We start from the raw sequence: 17,072 nt of genomic DNA, 5'->3' as shown, positions 1-17,072 counted from the left end.
TCACAAAGCCGGAGACAATGGGAAGTTTTCACAATACATGTAGTTATTTTTCATAAAAAAATAAATGTTCCTTTTTAAATAGAAAAGAATTCAGCCCAGCTTTCTAGAGTTTACTCTGAAAGAACGCACATGGATGCCACCATGTTGCATGCAACAACCAGCAATAACCGGTTGTACGTTCCCAGCGTTCGAGCGTCCGACTAACGAACTACAAATCGAGCTGTTCGTGAACCCACGAGAACAAGCTACCCAAATTTAGCGTCAACGCATTTAATCATGAACCAAGGGAACTCCAGCGCGGAGCAAATTCGACTGAATTTTGCCCACTGAACGTCGATTTGAATGACATTTGTTTCTACAAATTTGGCCGGGACAGATTTTTGGGAGATGAGGTCCCAGGTAATTGGGTTTATCCTTGAAATCCTTCCACGTCACGCTCCAGGGGGACTGGTTGATTTTGTTCGGGGAGCGCTCTGCAAACAAACCCTCGCCAAAGAGAGAGAGAGCGACCAGTTTGCAAACACTTGTTTTGATAAGACGGGAAAACATTGCGTGCTAAGAAAAATAGTCAGCGAGTTTACCGCGTAGAGGAATACAATGCTCGATCTGGAGGCCAATTGGTCCTCCTCAAAACATTGTAATTTTTTGGTAAAGCCTCGTGGTGTGACGGGAGAATCTTGAAATCATAGCGCTTGAGCGCAGACGACAGTGTCGTAGTGCGGCTGTTACATACGCTACCTGCCCATTTACACAAAATAAATTTTAATCCTTAATGGCTTAAGTTTCATTGATGCTGCATAAAAACGACCCGTTTGTAAAAGGTTAAAAGCTGTAGGCCCTAACTTGCGAAAAACATCGAAGACCACAAATGATATGAATTGCGTGGTGGAATTGAAAGTGCTGTCATGTTTTGCTAGGGCTCCCTCTCGCGACTTTGAAAAAACTTAAGATGTTGGTACAACCTGTCTGGTCGATTCTGATACTTCACCTTATGCGTTGTTACAGTTTTTAGTACGGCTATTGGCTGTCTCATTGACAAATAGTCTCCCCATGTTGCGCTCGCTTATCACTAAAATTTTATACATTTTGTCATCTCTGAGTGAGATGTCAGCAAGATAAAAAGATTGCCTTAATGTTAGACACGAACCAGTGGTACATAACTCACTGTAAACGACTTCCGCGACCGCACAGTAATTCCCCAACTCGGGGCAATGAATGTTTCGACTTGGGGTGATTTTTTTTTTTGCCGTTGGGCTGTCTTTCCCGCTCACGATAAACACAGTGCTCCCTTCTGGAAGAGCCTAACAATTCAGCCTTCGCACGCAACGGCCTTCTGCACCAGCACTTTCACCCCTAGAGCGTTCATTCAACCTGGCTCGACTCGACCCTCGCACAAAGTCAGTGTGCTCCAAGTGCTATCCATCTCGCCCATCGGGGAAGGTCTTTCGCGCACGCCTGCCTGCGTGTGGTCACATTAGCGGACTTACCGTTTTATCATTTTTTTTTCAAACCCCAGCCATTCATCACCGGTGGTGTAAGCGTAAATACTCAAATTGTGTATATCGCTCCCGGCGAGTCCGAATAATTGCTGTTTACGTTAATAATTCAACCTTTTCTCGTCAGTTTTCCTGCGACTGGGGGACGGTGGCTGTCTATTCCTTGTCAGTTCGAACTTAGCACGCGTCAAAATACGAAGGTAACTCGGTTAATGTTTGCACTTGCGCGCTATTTTAACAGAAATTCATGTTGGTATGACGGGAAAATCCAGCACTTTTGGACGCTGAAAAAGAAAGGAAATGTTGGTGTTTATCAGTTGTAAAGTGTCCCGAGGAAAGCACATCTGTCTTCAAGGTCTGTCCGACGATTGCGAGGAAGCGCGATCTAACTTTTGTCAGCTTTGAGAAATACCTCTTTCTGAACTAAATCTTGAACCCCCCACTCAAAAAACACACGCTGTTACGTATTGAGAAATTAACAAACAAACTGACTCTTGAAATTTATTGTAAGAAATATTATAACTCTTTTATTGATTTACGAAGTCCATACAACGGACACTTAAAGCATATCACAATCATAAATTTATAAAGTAATTTTTTGAAGTTATTTTTTCACACAAAGCGCACTTTAAATTATTGTATAATGTCCCCGTAATATACAGCTTCGACCGAGGATGTCGGCTACATAAACAGAACTGACATAAAAAGAAGACGATTTGTACATATTTTTTTGTACAGTCCTTTCATGTACATTCATAAGATTAAGACTGTCTATAAAGTAATTTGTAGAGGAAGGGACTTGGGTGAGTTTGTCAGGTCATTATGAAACGTTCAACATTCTACCAATTCAAAGTGAATTATTCACGTGAATAAAAGTTCGCTGTCTGCGACATAAGGGAATGCCAGAGGAAAAAACCTTACTTTGAACACACTTGACGACTGTGATTAATATACACAAGTAGTCTGCAAGTTGTCATAATTTCCCCGTCGTCATGAGGGTTACGAGGCTGAGTTTATATAAGGAAATCACTGCTAGATTTTCCCCAAAATGTGCTGTAACGTTGCATATACTTCCCATCACTTCCTTCAACCTTTAAGAAGATTATTTCCAAATAGTCTATTTCCGACACTTATAGCATAATTTTTCGTGGCATATCATGGAAGAAAGTTTCCATTTTTTTTTCAACAGTACATAATCTCTCCCACATTCGTTTTGCATTGGAAAACAACATCAAATTTCAGGTAACAAACACAATGTGTATGCAGTCAAGAGGGTTAGTGTTAAACAATAAATAGTTGAATAGAATTTTATTGGTTTATAAAGCGAGTGTTCATTTCGTGCCAGACAAAGAAACACTAAAGCTAGGCCTACGATTCACTCTTGTCGATCTAACACACTTAAATAGAGGCTTTAAAGAAACATTACACAGGTCATTTCTAAGCTTGATGATGTCACGATGACGTCATTAGTTGGTATCCTGTTCCCATCACCATTTTCAATTCAAACACTCACGGTTTACGTTATCAAATTAGTAAAAACCAAGATATTTGTCAAAAGTGCAGCTACTTTTCACTACTTAAAACGGCGTAAGCAAACATTCTTAAGATAGGCCTACTAATTATGCCGGTCAATAAACCATTGGAAATAGTCGATGAAAAGTTTGTCGGGTTGTATTGCCATGGGGACAAACAGCGGACAATAAACTATGTACAATAATATTAGTACATTTCTAGTCTACTGTAGAGAAGAAAAATATAAATTTTATTGCTTGTACAAACTTGTTAATTATACATTTATATTCATTATTTACACCAATAATAAAAATGGCCATTTCACCTATAAGCAAATATCACTTTACCCGACAAACTTTTCGACACTGCGTTTGCCTCGATTCAAATCAATTCAAGTATATCATCACTATTCTAAGAGTGTTCCAACGGAGCGATGTGAAGTGGTATTTCTCGTATTGTATATGGACATAATTTATGTGGACGCAAGTGTGGGATAAAAGACGGAAACAGGGTGCATTGTTGCGTTGGAATTCTGAAACAAAAAATGCACATATGCGGGTAAAACTTCCGGTTCTTATAGATCACAGACTCTAACAACCGACAGGAAGTTATTGACAACAACAGCAGTCAAGTCTTAGTTTTGGAGGCCAGTTTTCATGTCACAGGTGGATTTGTTTAGAATTACAGGAAAACGCCATAGACTTTGAATTGAATTTGAAAGCGATTTCACTCTTCATTTCTGAATGTTGAGAGTACAAATGAAGCAATCAAATGATATTTCATGACCAGTTTGCACCTGTCTACTCTGATGATTTTAAATTCTTGATTGAACACATAGAATTGTACATTGCCACATTCTGAACATTTCTGAAAGGGAGGCTTGGAACGCACGGAAGTATAAAACAGTCTGGTGCCATCCTAATCGACAGTTTGCAATATGTAAAACAGATTTTGGGAATAAGATCAAAGATGGCCTCCACCTAAATAGGGTCTATTAAGCTGGGAATTGTCAAAACACAGTACGTGGCAAGCAGAACTTTTCAACAAGTCCGGTCTCAGACGGTAAGATATCGACAGCTACATTTCTGCTGTTTTTGTTAGTATAAAATCATATCAGCGGTCAGTGTTGGATTTCTTCTGAAAAAAAGACGTTAGCGCTAACTCTACTCGGCACATTTGCATTGGTATGCGTCGTCGATATAGTACATTAATAATTCACGTGGGAGAGAAGGGCCGATGTGCAGTGGAGTGTTATGGGCCGCTCCGGGACGAGTTTACCCACCGATAAACGTGCACTCACACACAATGCGCAGTTGTAAAGAGTGCTCATAGGGGGAAAAATAGTATGGAAACTTCGCACATGCGCAGTTTTCATACAGGCAAACTTAGCACAACAGCAAATGGACGGCAGTAGATTCGTCATAATGAAAATACTCCTTCTTGAGCGGGTGATCATAACTTTAACAGGCGGTGGGCGTAAATTGCAATTTACAGTACCTTACACTATTTATAGTTAAAACCGACTAATGTATCGGAAGAAACTCCTATTTACAAATCGATTTAAAAACTGCCAGAAGAGATCCTGAGACTGCACCCTTTAAGTTCCTTCCTGAACTCAAATGCTGGTAAAAACGAAACGTCTTTTGCAGGTGAAAAGAAGAAGAAGTCTAAAACAATCTGGTATTATGACAAAAATGTCTCACGAATGAGGTTGCATTCCATTCGAACTTGATAACCTGCAAATAGGCCATTAAAAGGCATTAAAGTGTTTCTTTGTTACTGTGGTGGATTTTTCAACCATTCTCTTCTTAAAGATAAATTGATATACATGTATATATATATATACTGTACAGAAAATTCACTCCACAGATAAGATGGCAACTAAACACATCTGGCGAAAGAGGAAAAGTAAATAAAAAATTTTTAAAAAAGATAAATAAGTTCATAAAACAAGTAGAAGCCAATAATATAAACAAGACCGATTTACAGATTTTATCTTTTGATACTTCCTATTCGCAGTTCTTTCTACTACGGACAAAACTTCCATTTATCCTGTTCCTCTGACGCCTTGAAAAAAAATGGGTAGAATTTTTTCACCCGTTTTTAGTTTCTTTATTTGTTCCTAGCCCCCCCTGTGACGGACTGGGCGCCGTAACATTCCGATTGCACATTTTGATTCCCTACTATCTCGCACGGTACGCACGCATGTACACGAACTTTGTGATACCTTTCTACGAAAGCCCTGTGGTGCCATCAAGTATATAGTTTCAAAAAGTGAAGTATAACTTTTCCAAATTTGTTTGTGCGGAGTATAGTTTTCAGCTTCATTTTTCTAGCTATATATTCTCCAGTTCGTTCTTATGAGATCCATATTTAGAAAGCTTTCTTTCCAAAAATCGTTTTTGCCAGATATTTTGTCCATGCTCTTGCTTTAAGGAAATATATACTTAATGGTAGTACAAGGCTTTCCTACCTTTCAGTGTCTTTTGTGGTCAAACAGCCGGGCTTTTCCTGATTCATCGAACGGCTTCATTCATGGTTTGGCTTCAAGCTTTATAGGGCTGTGGATTATTTAGTCTCCTGAGTTCCTTTTCTGCCGGAGAGACCTCCAACCTTCCAATGTAAGGCAGACATTGTATTTTGAATACGGGCGTTTCACAATTAGTGCGCCTCCAAGAATTTGCAACACGTTGGCAAATCACAATGCGCGAAATCTGTCGACCCTTTCCAAACGCGCATTGGGTCGACATATTTCACGCATTGTAATTGTTCAACGCGTTGCAAGCTCTTGGAGGCGCACTGTTGTGAATCGCCCGTACTGGTTTCATTTACAAACTAGCCGAGAGCGACATGTCACTCATGTACACGTCATTTAGTTGTAACCGAACATCCGCATCGACTAAATGTGACAAACACGACGTTTTTACGGAAAAAAGCCCTGCAGCTAGCGCGACCGAATTTCATCATAGCTGCTGCATACAAGTACGGAAGAGCTGAGTAGACGTTGATATTAAGTCTATTGCCGTTTCGAAAAACCCAAACAGAAGGTCAAACGGAAACGATTTTACGGAAAGTTCGAGTCGATAGTGCGCGTTGACCGTGACAGTGATACCATCCTTTTTGGCTTTTTTTTTTACTACACGTCACAGATATTGTTCCATCGCTGGTTCCATTGTTGGCCAGGTCCCACCTTGTTTACCACCGTACTTAGGCCGGGGTTGTAAGTCTCATTCTCCCAATAGACGTCCCCTTTGAAGAAGAACAATTTCCGACTGTGTATGGAGTAGTAGGCAGCGTCAATGTCCCCGGGCAGACCGCTGGTCATGTTGTACCGGTAGGGATAGGCGGTGCTGATGGGCATCGGGTAGTTGTCCAGACAACAGCCATCGGCTTGCATATCGTAGGCATACACCTGTCGGCAATCGAGAGACATAAAAATTCTTAAAAGATGTCGAGATGAACATATTTTTAACATCAAGGGAAGGAGGTGCTGAAAAAAAAACATTGAATTGTTTCAGGGCTTATGTTGGGAACACTTGGCCATTTGTATCAGGAAATTGACAAGTGAGCCTCAACACGTTTAGAAAAGCAAGATTACCAGTAATTTTAAATTTTGTTCCCGTTTTAAGCACAGCAACTCAGTAAGCGTAAGTGAGGTTAACAGTAACAGCTGCGAGACTTTGAGACGCTGGTGGCAGCAGCCATATTAGTTTTCTCACACCACTGCGCGTGCTCAGAACTATGCACGCATGCTCAAACTGGTAAAAAGGGACAGGTACGTTTGGCGCCACCAAGCATTTTAAAGTATCCCATTACTTCGGCATTACTGTATTAGCCTGTGAGTTCATACCTGATTGCCCTTGAAGAAGTAGACGTTGCCGTCTCTCTTGTCGTAGTAGGCCGTGTCGATGTTGTCTGGGATACGAGGGAAGCCCGGCTTGGCCGGCCAACCCTGGGCGATCGACCTGCCGAAAGTGCCGTCCGGATTGGCCATCACGGCACGAGTGGCACTATTGATTTGGTAGTACTTGTTGCCTGCAATGGCACACGATTGTTTTGCTGATCGATTAGCCTGTCAACTACATCAATAAATGCATGCTGACTAATTGTAGCAAAATGTAACGAGTGACGCGAAGATCCTAGGGCATGACTTCGTACACACCAGTTCAGGCACATAGGTCATCTCATCTGGGGCAGATCGTGACCCTTTCGATTAAGCAAAGAAGGCTACCCCGGTTAAGAGTGAGAATCATTTCTGGCAAACACTGCACAGGGAAAGTGCCATTACAAGTAATAACTATGAAGTGAGCTTGCAACAGCGGTTTCGGAGTTAGTGCATCTTGATATAGGATGTGCCATAGAAATTCGAATGCCCTAATTGACACTGGTGTGTCTTTGCTTCGGCCGAGGACTCTAAGAAACATCCGTCAGCCAAATAGGAGCGACACTGGAGACCTACGTGGCACACTCTTAATAGCTATAGGTGGGAGTTTTGGGAGAGCATTTACCTTTGAAGAAGTACAGGTCGTCGGAGGAACTGGATCGGGACAGAATCTGTAGGGTGGCGTCGAGGTGGGTGGGCACGTTGGAGGCCCACATGTCGTGCACGGTGCGGGGGTCGCCCGTCTTCACCCGGTTGTTGGTGTTCTCGTAGACCCACAGGGCGTCACCCCGGAAAAAGAGAGAGTTGTACTTTTTCCTGTTACCCACCCAGCGCACCCAGTCCAGGATGGTGTCAAAGGAGCCCGCACAAACACCTGAAGGAGGGATCAGGGTAGAATTTGCAAAGGTTAAATACCAAATTCAAAGAGACAGGAACTGTGATCCACAACCCATCCAGAGTAGGATAAGGATGACCTCCCAAAACGCTCTCCTAAAAAGCCTTTGAATTAGTTTATAACATAGAAATTAAACAATGTTTTACTGTACTCTGCAATGTAGTTGGTCTTTCCAAAACATTATACTCAAGGCGTGAAGAGTATAATCTTGTTATCGGAGTCTCGTTCCTGGTTGGTTCGCTCTGAATGCCAGCGTTTATGAGTATCGGCAAAGCTGCACAAAAGTGGACTGCGCCCTGTCTAATTATATAACCCTCCCCCAAACAAAATAACCAATCATTCAATTACCGTGAATGGCCTGGGCTCTTGTCAGGCTCTCGTTGTCGATGGATACCCTGAAGTTGGAATCGGTGCTTTCGAAGGGGATGTAGACGGGGTACATGATGGACTGCTCGATGTCGCTGTGGAACAGGCCCAGCACGTGACCGATCTCGTGCACGGCTACTTTGATCAGGTTCTTGCCCTGATGGGAATTGTACGTCCACTGGACGTCGTCATTGAAGTGGATGGCCTCGTTGGTGGCTGTTCGTGTGGTTCGCGCCAACTCTCCGCTCGCGAACTGGAACGTGAAGTCACCGCTGTTGACTGCCGGAAGAAAAAGGAGTGGAACAAGACTGAGCTGTGAACTGAGATTTGATTGGTGGTATACACGCTGAACAAAGTTTCAAAAATTGGAACGAGAATGTTGGAAATGAAGAACCTCAGATGGGCTGAGAAGCAATAAATACTGCTCAGTGTTTCAATTTAGACATGTTTAACATTCTGGTTATAATCACCATAATTTGCTTCCCGAAACGCACCGTGTTGCAAGGAGCCCTTCCCAAGAGAGGTAGAGGGGCCCCAGTTGTTATCTAGTCAATCCCAATTAAGCCAGGTCATAGAGACGTCATAAGTCAGGTCACAGCACAGGTCACTTGAACTAAAGAATGTACTCACGTGAATTTAAGAATGAAATGTGAATGTTAACATGCAGGAGATCTCCCAACGGCATCTCGACGAATGTCACCGGTAACACCTCGGCCCACCTCCGAAAGGCTTGGTTCAGCTGGCTCCTCAAATCGTCCGCTGAGAAGTGCCGCGAGTAATAGTTGGAATCGATCTTCCAGCTTATACGGGATGAAGTGATAGCGGTGCTACTGGTACTACTGTTGGTGTCATAGTAAGACAGTCTCTTGGTCCGCACCTTGGCGGCCGGGTTACCGACGTCGCCGGTACTTCTTTTGCTGCGAGGGAGGTCAGATTTGCTTAGATGTGGCGTCGTAGCTGTTGTGAGCGTCGTGACGGCACGGGCTGGACGGGTTGTCGTCGCAAGTTCTTCGTCTACCGCGGTCACTGAGTCAGTGACGACTTCTGAGATCGGCTCCTTTGTTTTAGGGGCGCCCGGTCTTTGAGGGCCTTCCGAAACGGCTTCGCCCACGCTCGGATTCGGCCGAAGTGTTTGTTGGAGCAGATCGGAAATGGATATGGGTTCCGAAGCCTTTGACGCCCCACCTTTCAGCGTGGCCTGAGTCCTGATCGCCCCTTTGGCAACGGGCGAAGAGACAGTCGACCCAACGCCCGTGACGGACCCCGTTGATTTGCTCAGGAGTGTCGTATCGATCACGCCGCTGTCGTTGTTGACGGCTGTGCTGGCGGTGCCCTTACCGCCAACCGACATGTCCAGCTTCCCCGTGGTCTCTGCCGCCCCGCCCTTCGTTGTAGCCTTCGGGTCGGTCTTGACGTCGAACTTACTCGCGTAGTCGGGAACGCCGCACCGGGGCTGCTGCATGAAGCGCAGCGTCTTCTCGTCGATAGAGCCCGTCACGTCCAGCTTGTATCTCCGCTGGAAGTTCTCGATGGCCTGCTCGAACTTGACCCGCTCTTCCTGGGCAAGGGAATCGTTCTTACTGGCCGTCTTTGGGGAAGACTTCTCCCCTGAGTCCATGGTCTCAGCACTTTTTCCGGACGGTGCCGCCGTGACGGCCCGACTGTCTTGCCAGGATGTCTTTGATCTATCTAAGAACTCCCACTTCCCCTTTGCAGGATTATAGATCGGCATGTATCCATAGTTTTGGAGAAATTTCTGCATAGATAAGGGCACAAGCATAGGAAAATGTAACAAAGGTTTTTAAATTGTGTCACATATTCCTTCAAGATTCTGAAATAATCCAACAGATCACCGCACATACTGCGAGCACTGAACATGAAAATGCTTAAATGATTTCAACACAATTCATCAACAACCAAAGTATCAATGTACATGTGTTGAATTGACATTTTATTTGACATTCAAAAACAGAATAGGTCAAGTATTAGTGTATGATTTTGACCAAAATTAACTTTCAATTTTGAGAGGGGTGAGTAGTAAGTAGACGCTCGAAGTTGGGATCATTGTTTCTGTAGTTTACGTTGAGTTACATGTTTCCTGTGATTTTCACCGTCTTTTTCTGATCGCAAATGCACAATCGGTTTTCGAACAGGTGTCGTCAGAAGGCTGAGATGGGGGGTATATTAGTAATGCAGGGGTTTCGTCCAAAATACAGCCGTATCATTCAAGGCCGGTGCTCACCATATTTTGGACGTCCTCGGAGTACAAATTGTTTCGTTTTTGGAAATTCGACAAACATGGCGGGGGGCGGGACAACAGATAACACCGCAGTTTTCTGCAAGCAAAATCTCATCATTTTCAGAGTATTATCTGAGGCAATGCACATGCGCGTTTGCAGTCCAAAAATGAGGGCACGCATAGAACTCCACTAGGTGAACGGCGCTGTGTATATACCCATGGAGCAAGTGTAAATGTGTACTTGGTGACAGGTGAGTTTGCATGGCAGTGATAGGCAGCTGTATAAAGACTCAAGTCACCCAGTGTGTTGGGCAAACATTGATGAGAGGAAAACCCTTCCGGTCTTTGATTCGGTCGATTCAAAAAGACGTCGGCCTTGTTACTGCATTGTTCCCTTTTTCTCGAGGCTCAGGGAAAAGGGTAAAGCCCGAGCCGAGCGATTGTACACTGTCGGAACCACAGGACCGAGCGTGATTAGGACTTTCATTATCGACGGCTAACCAAGCGTTTTGTATCCGGCAACATGACTTTCTCCCTTGCTTGTCAATCTTTCGGGTTGCCGTCCGGGAACGGGGAAAGCTTCACGATCTGTGTTCCGTGCTTTCGACGTCCAACACATCATCTTTTAGACATTGCGATACAGGTTTGCTTATTCGTGGGAATGGTACTCTTTTTTTCTTAATGAAGATCACTAAGGTCGTCAACAGTGTGCAAGTTTGCCGACTTTGAGTAAGCTGCAGGGAGGTTCATAATTTTGCCATAAACAAAAGGCTGGTGCAAGCCTTCTGCCAAGAAAAAGTTGGTAACCGAGACCAATCCGTCCGAGTTTCGTATTTGCATGTCCTGTTTAAGCTGCCATCTCCACCACTGACTGGCTCATACATAAAACACTTCTTTGAACGTCTGGATTCAGTTAGATTTGGAACGAGTGGGTCACAATTTTTTTAAGAGTTTGACGAACGATTTTTGCGGTTATTTATATCGCTTTCCAGTACAGAGGAATGATGTGTATACGTTATTAGTCCACAATTTGAAAATGTGGGCATGGATATACATCAAAAATAGGCTCTTTTGATCTGGGTTTATGAAAGGTTGTCGGTAACGTTGGAATAGTGAATATAAACGTAATTGTGTGTTGAAAGAACAAAACGAACCAGGGTATGAACCAGAAGTGTCTTCCCATACAAGTGTGTTTAATACAATATGCAAAACGACACTGTTATAAGCATACATTCATCCATAGAATAAAAAACAAACTATTCTCCCCTTATAAACGTCGGTTGACTATTGGTCTATGGGATCATAAAATTCATCCATTATTATAGATAAATGTAGGTTGGCCATATTGTATGCAGGTAACTTGAAACTTCGAGTTCTCGTACCTTTGCGTCGTAGTCTTGGACGGTTGCCGGTGGCAACGTGCTCTGTAGCTCCGTGGCTTCGTCGGGCTCCAGGAGCTCAGTGGTGGGGGAAGACGCGACAATCGACGGCAGCTCGGCTGAGGAAGGCGTTGCTGCCGTAGGCGGCACTGGAGTAGATGTGACGAGACCGAAACAACCCAGCAACACCGTACAGGCGATGAGAACCTTAGTGCTTCTGTGCTCGTGCATGCTTGTCGACGTTGGAGATACTTTGACACTCGCTGAAGTCAGCAGACGAAAGCAAATCTTCGAAACAACAGGTTGACTACAAATCTCGCTTGTGACGTTTCTTAGTTAAAAAAAACAGTGCAAATAGTTTTGCAGTGCGTCTGCGCGGTACGTCGGCACGTTGAAAAACACACAAAATGAGATACGGATTCCAAAGGCTTCTGCTGTGGCTACTTCAGCTTCTTTCGAAGAGGTACCCCAACAAAAGTGTGGGTACTGTCAATGGAGCATGTGAGATACAAAGCGTAATGTACATTTGCGCTCTGTGAGATACCCTGTCATCTGATTCCACGTGGTCTGAAGACGGTGGCTTTCAGTCTGAGAAGAAAGTATCAGCGACTCGTCTGATCCTGCAAAAGATGTAAGGAGGGAATGAAATGCTTGGTCAGTCACTCAGCTCTCCTCCAACTTTGCATTCGTCAAAGGAAAACAAGTTAAACGCGCAAAAACCCTTCTCGATGCGGGTAATCTGCTGTTTTGAGCGCGTCAAACAGAAGCGCGATGCGAGCTCCGCGGAAGTAACGCTGCTCTCTCACGGAGTTGACTTCGGATTCTGAACCAAAACAGAGAGTGGCGGTGGGTATTGTACTGAAGGGTTCTCGAAACATCCCTCCTGAAAGATCAATGCGCTATTGAGCTTTGAAGCCGACCCTGTGCTGGCCGGAGCGAGGTGCACTCTTCAAAAAAAAAAAAAAAGATGGTCATTATCCCGTGGATAATACTACGTTAAACAGGGACACGTGGGAAACGCCTCCGAGAACTGCTGGGCATGATGATTGGTCTGAGCATGTGCAGATGGCTTCTTAGCCGTGCAGGTGGAATCGTGTGCCAATCGGCCTCGGCCAATCCAGCCCCCCCCCAAAAAAGTAAGTGATTGCAGGATGCATGAATGGATCGGCAAATTAAAACGCCGCAGGGGGAAACAAACAGGGCCGGGAGAGGGGGGGAGGAGGGAGAAAACAGACATAGGAATCATCGCGTGAGTGCCAACACAAACAAAAATAAATAAACACTTGGCTAATTAGCGGCCAAATTGATGAGCCATGACGAGAACGAAGATATAAAGCGTGACATCCCTGGCCTGTACTAGATACCACTCACAGTCCTTTCTCTATGCTACTCTCAAGAGGAAGAAAAGTGTTCGTTAAACCGGCGGAAATAGGGTAGAGTTTGTATGTCAGATCTCTCTTTTAAAATGGGCTCGAGATGGCAGCTTGATGGGGCTTGTCAATCACGAAGACACCGCGGGCCGGTGTTCAGGGTGGGTCTCGAGCTCGACGTGGTTAAGTCATCTTGGGTATAATGCAGGGATCGGTTCTCCGTGAAGGAAGCAAGCTGTGCACCCCAACCCGAGTGATGGATCTTACCTTTAATTATGAACAATCTCACCAAACTCACGACAAAAAGCCGGTTGTTACCAAAGTGCAAAAAGATATTTGTAAAGCAGTGATTATGAATGAAAATAATACCAAATCGTAAAGTATGCTGTAAATTTGGACACAGACCATCAAAATGTGTAGAGAGTGCAGTAGCTTTTTGTCGGTATTTCCCTCATGTACACCTTCGTGTAATTTGTAACAAGTTTAAAGACAAAAGCAAAAATACCGACACGATCTTTTTCTCCCGAGAGAGATTCAGGTTTTAACTGCGCTTACGCAACGCATGAACACGTGCAGAGAAGCCACTGAAATGTTTGGAACGGAGCGCAATGGCACTTTCGGAATGTCCACTAGGTCATGACGAAACTATGTTCAAGCAGATTAACCAAATCAAAGCATTCGTTTTTTTATTTCCTAAGCAACGCCATGATTTGGGGAGGGAAAATGAAACGACCCCAAACGTCCTTCACCAATTAAAACATACATTGTCGACATATTAGTCACTGGTGGAGAAAAAAAACCCTGCGAAATGCATCGGTAGCGATGGTTGCGTTGTAAAAATATTTACACACATGCAACATGTCGTAAAAAGGACCGATATAAGCTCTTGGACCCGTCTACCAAAATTTTAAATTGCAGACGTATCATTATAATAAGCGCTTTTTCTAATTCACCCACACGAGACGTCTCCAAAAGGTAATCTCCCCTTCGTCACTTTCCATAGCTACACAAGCCAGTGTGTGACTGTGACAGCGCCAAGCACGCTAAGCCGCTGTGCAAGCACTTAGCCACCGATATCGTCACAAGCCCAAACAGCAGTTTGCCAACAAGTCATCCACAAAGGTAGCCAAACATTACCCGGACCATATAACAAGCCCCCGTCCCGTTGTTTGCTCGACTTAGAGCAGGAATGGTACATATTTTGGGGGCAACTGCAAATATGCGAGGGGGTGTTATTTGGGTGAGACCGAGTCCAACAGAAGTCCAGGTGGGGTTGGTGAGTCCACGCCAGCACGTGTCGTAAAAGAAGAAAAAAAAACCGGAACAGATCCACTCAAGATGACCCTTGACATTCCTTTGAGTGACGTGTTTGATGCCATCTTTGCAAAATCACCAATTTTCTTAGAGGGCGCGTCTGATATTGACCATATTTCAACCTCACTTGATCACCACCAAAAAACTTCAATTATTGAACTGTGACAAAATCTTTTACTATAATATCCGCTCTCGTAAAAAAAAATTAGTTGCCCTGAATAAGATCACCTTCCTTAAAAGTCGAATGAAATGGGAGCACCACCGGTTAACCTCTGCAGCGTCTGCAAGCCAACAACTTTGTCACATTGGTGAGGATCACTTGCATACCAACTTCCAATTTACTCTTTTCCTCACCAAAGTGCCCCACCCTATAGCCTTTTCCCTTGGCAGGTTCGCGTGACAAGAGTCCAGTTGCCTGCTTCGTCCTCCATTAATAATTCAAAGCCAAGCCGCCAAGACGCCAGTGTGCAGGGCTTTGAAGGGCCGGCGAAATATCGACTCATTGGGCTTCCAATCATCTAAAACACACACTACCTCTCGGGATTAAGGGGAAGAAAACGCATAAATGCCACTGAATGTGGCATAATGGTAACTTTGAATCTGATGGTTCTACTCTCAAAAACGGCGACGCATCAATGGTTCCCCCTAAAATAATGTCAATTTTGAAGAATTGCAACGTCATTCTAGGTCGTCTGCGAATGAGAAATATTGATCCGGAGGCTACCCTAGTTACGGGACGCGAAGGCAAGGACATTTCTTGCACATTGCGCCTGATTGCCGATTATTGGGCTTTATCACATTCTGAAGCAATTAAGGGGACCAGTACCGGGGCAGAGGCCCCCGTTTTGGTTACAAAGTTTCGCGGCCAAACAACATGCTGGTACTTTTGTTGGGCCAACAATGCCGCGGTGTCTTGGTGGTTTTCACCGGCTCAGTCTGTCTCAAGCTTGCCGGAAAATCGCAGGGGCCTTGTCGGCATACGCAGCGGACACAGAAACCACTCAACCGACGGGAGATTGCCCGGACAAAACAAACGGGTTCGGTTTGAACGTAAAAGTCGGAAGCAGACCACAGGCATACAAAGTGTAAAAAAAAACCTTTCGCCTGGTGTAACTACAGAGTTAAATGGATTAGAAACATAAACATCGATGATTTCGGCTTCATTAGAATTAAAGGATGTGCTTAACAAAAAGTCAACAAAATTGAAATCATTAATCAAATGAAACGACTCGGTAAACTGCACTAATCTTTCAATTTCCTGAACTGTGTTCAGTTTTCTTCACATCGAAAGGTCCTGGTCCCCGTGAGACGGCCCAAGACAATGGTTCTGTTAAGTAATAAGTGAACTAATTGGACGGTAAGAGCCCACATAAAGCAAACTTACCAAAATGTTTGCGAATAAACCGATCGTCCTCGAGGAAAAAAATGACCAGAACGAGCACCGGCACAATGGCAAAAATTCTCTGCGAAAGTTCCGCTATCCTGACAACTGCTCGCCGACAAGTGCGCGGTCGATACCGCCGCAACTCTGCTCTGCAGTGGACGCCAGAGAGTACGGGAAAAATGCGTTCTCTGGACCGAGAGACTCTGCCAGTTGTGCGCACAGATGTCTCGTGTTGGAGATTATAAGCGAAAAAGAGAGAGATAGAGGGAGATCGATCTCTAGCTACACAAGCTAAATCATCGACGTGCCCTGCAACAAAAGAAGATTAGAGATGCTTTTCTTACGCTGCCGTTCGTTATTTAAAATTAGATCCAGCAAATTCCTATACATATGTGTCGAGGGGCTTGTCCTATTAGACATCGGAGGGACATACTCAAGCTATTTTTGCACATGTATTTTTAGCTCATAGACCAATACGGTACAGTGTTTAACTCTCGTTTCACTACCTTACTCGATTAGATGTAATTGGCAAGTCAAATAGAGGTGGCCTGTGTAAATATTTAACCACAGCATTACATGAAGAGAAATTTCAGGTAACCAACATAGTCTTTTTTGTTGGGACTTTGTCTCTTAGAGTGAAGAAAAAAATCTTTTGGATTTTGGCGTCAGTAAGAGAGATGTGACCCACTCATTTCTCTCTGAAAATACAGGCTTATCCGGTCATAATAACAACATCATTCCTTCCACATCCAAACAACAACAGCAACTCGTGCATTTTATTCAGAGGCCATACCAGGAATGCCTGTGGTCAGAAAAAGCGGCGGCTTGAAAGCACAGAACAGATAACAGGACAATAAAGTACGGGTTCGGAAAATCAATGTAGGCCTAGGTCGGTTGGATGGGGAAGTGGGCCACATTCGGCTACTGTGATACGCGAATGATAGGCATGTATCCGTCTTCTTGGTCAGAGGCATGTGGGACGGCTTTGCTGGGCCGTCATACTTTTTCCACAGCACCAAGTTTAATGTTTGAACAACACTGGTTAAAGCAAACACGAAGCAATGGAAACTGTCTTCATGCATCGAAACCTCAAACATTTCTCTTGATACTTTTGACGTATCCATTAAGTTAGAACAATAACACAGTGGGTAGACGAGCGGATTAGACAGAGTATAACGAAGAGGCCGAAACCTTCTTCACATTTAAATCACTACCACGGAAGAGATTTTGCAAA

The 17,072-nt window shown here is 44.1% G+C and overlaps 1 protein-coding gene across 1 annotated transcript; it reads right to left on the bottom strand.

The window, feature by feature from the left end:
• Positions 1-2,027: 2,027 nt before the first annotated feature.
• Positions 2,028-16,061, bottom strand: LOC147797018 (uncharacterized). Its single transcript, XM_087144943.1, has 7 exons — positions 15,839-16,061; positions 11,774-12,390; positions 8,783-9,908; positions 8,135-8,431; positions 7,517-7,765; positions 6,859-7,043; positions 2,028-6,420 (listed from the first exon to the last, which is right to left on the bottom strand). Exons 2-7 carry the CDS (start codon positions 11,999-12,001, stop codon positions 6,145-6,147), a joined length of 2,361 nt encoding a protein of 786 aa, XP_087001069.1. The 5' UTR covers positions 12,002-12,390; positions 15,839-16,061; the 3' UTR covers positions 2,028-6,144.
• Positions 16,062-17,072: the final 1,011 nt, after the last annotated feature.

The sequence above is a fragment of the Acanthaster planci genome, linkage group LG13 (assembly GCF_054643075.1).
Source record: "Acanthaster planci isolate LZ-2023a linkage group LG13, COTS_SCS, whole genome shotgun sequence".
Taxonomy (NCBI): domain Eukaryota; kingdom Metazoa; phylum Echinodermata; class Asteroidea; order Valvatida; family Acanthasteridae; genus Acanthaster; species Acanthaster planci.
This window is presented reverse-complemented; position numbering and strand designations above follow the sequence as displayed.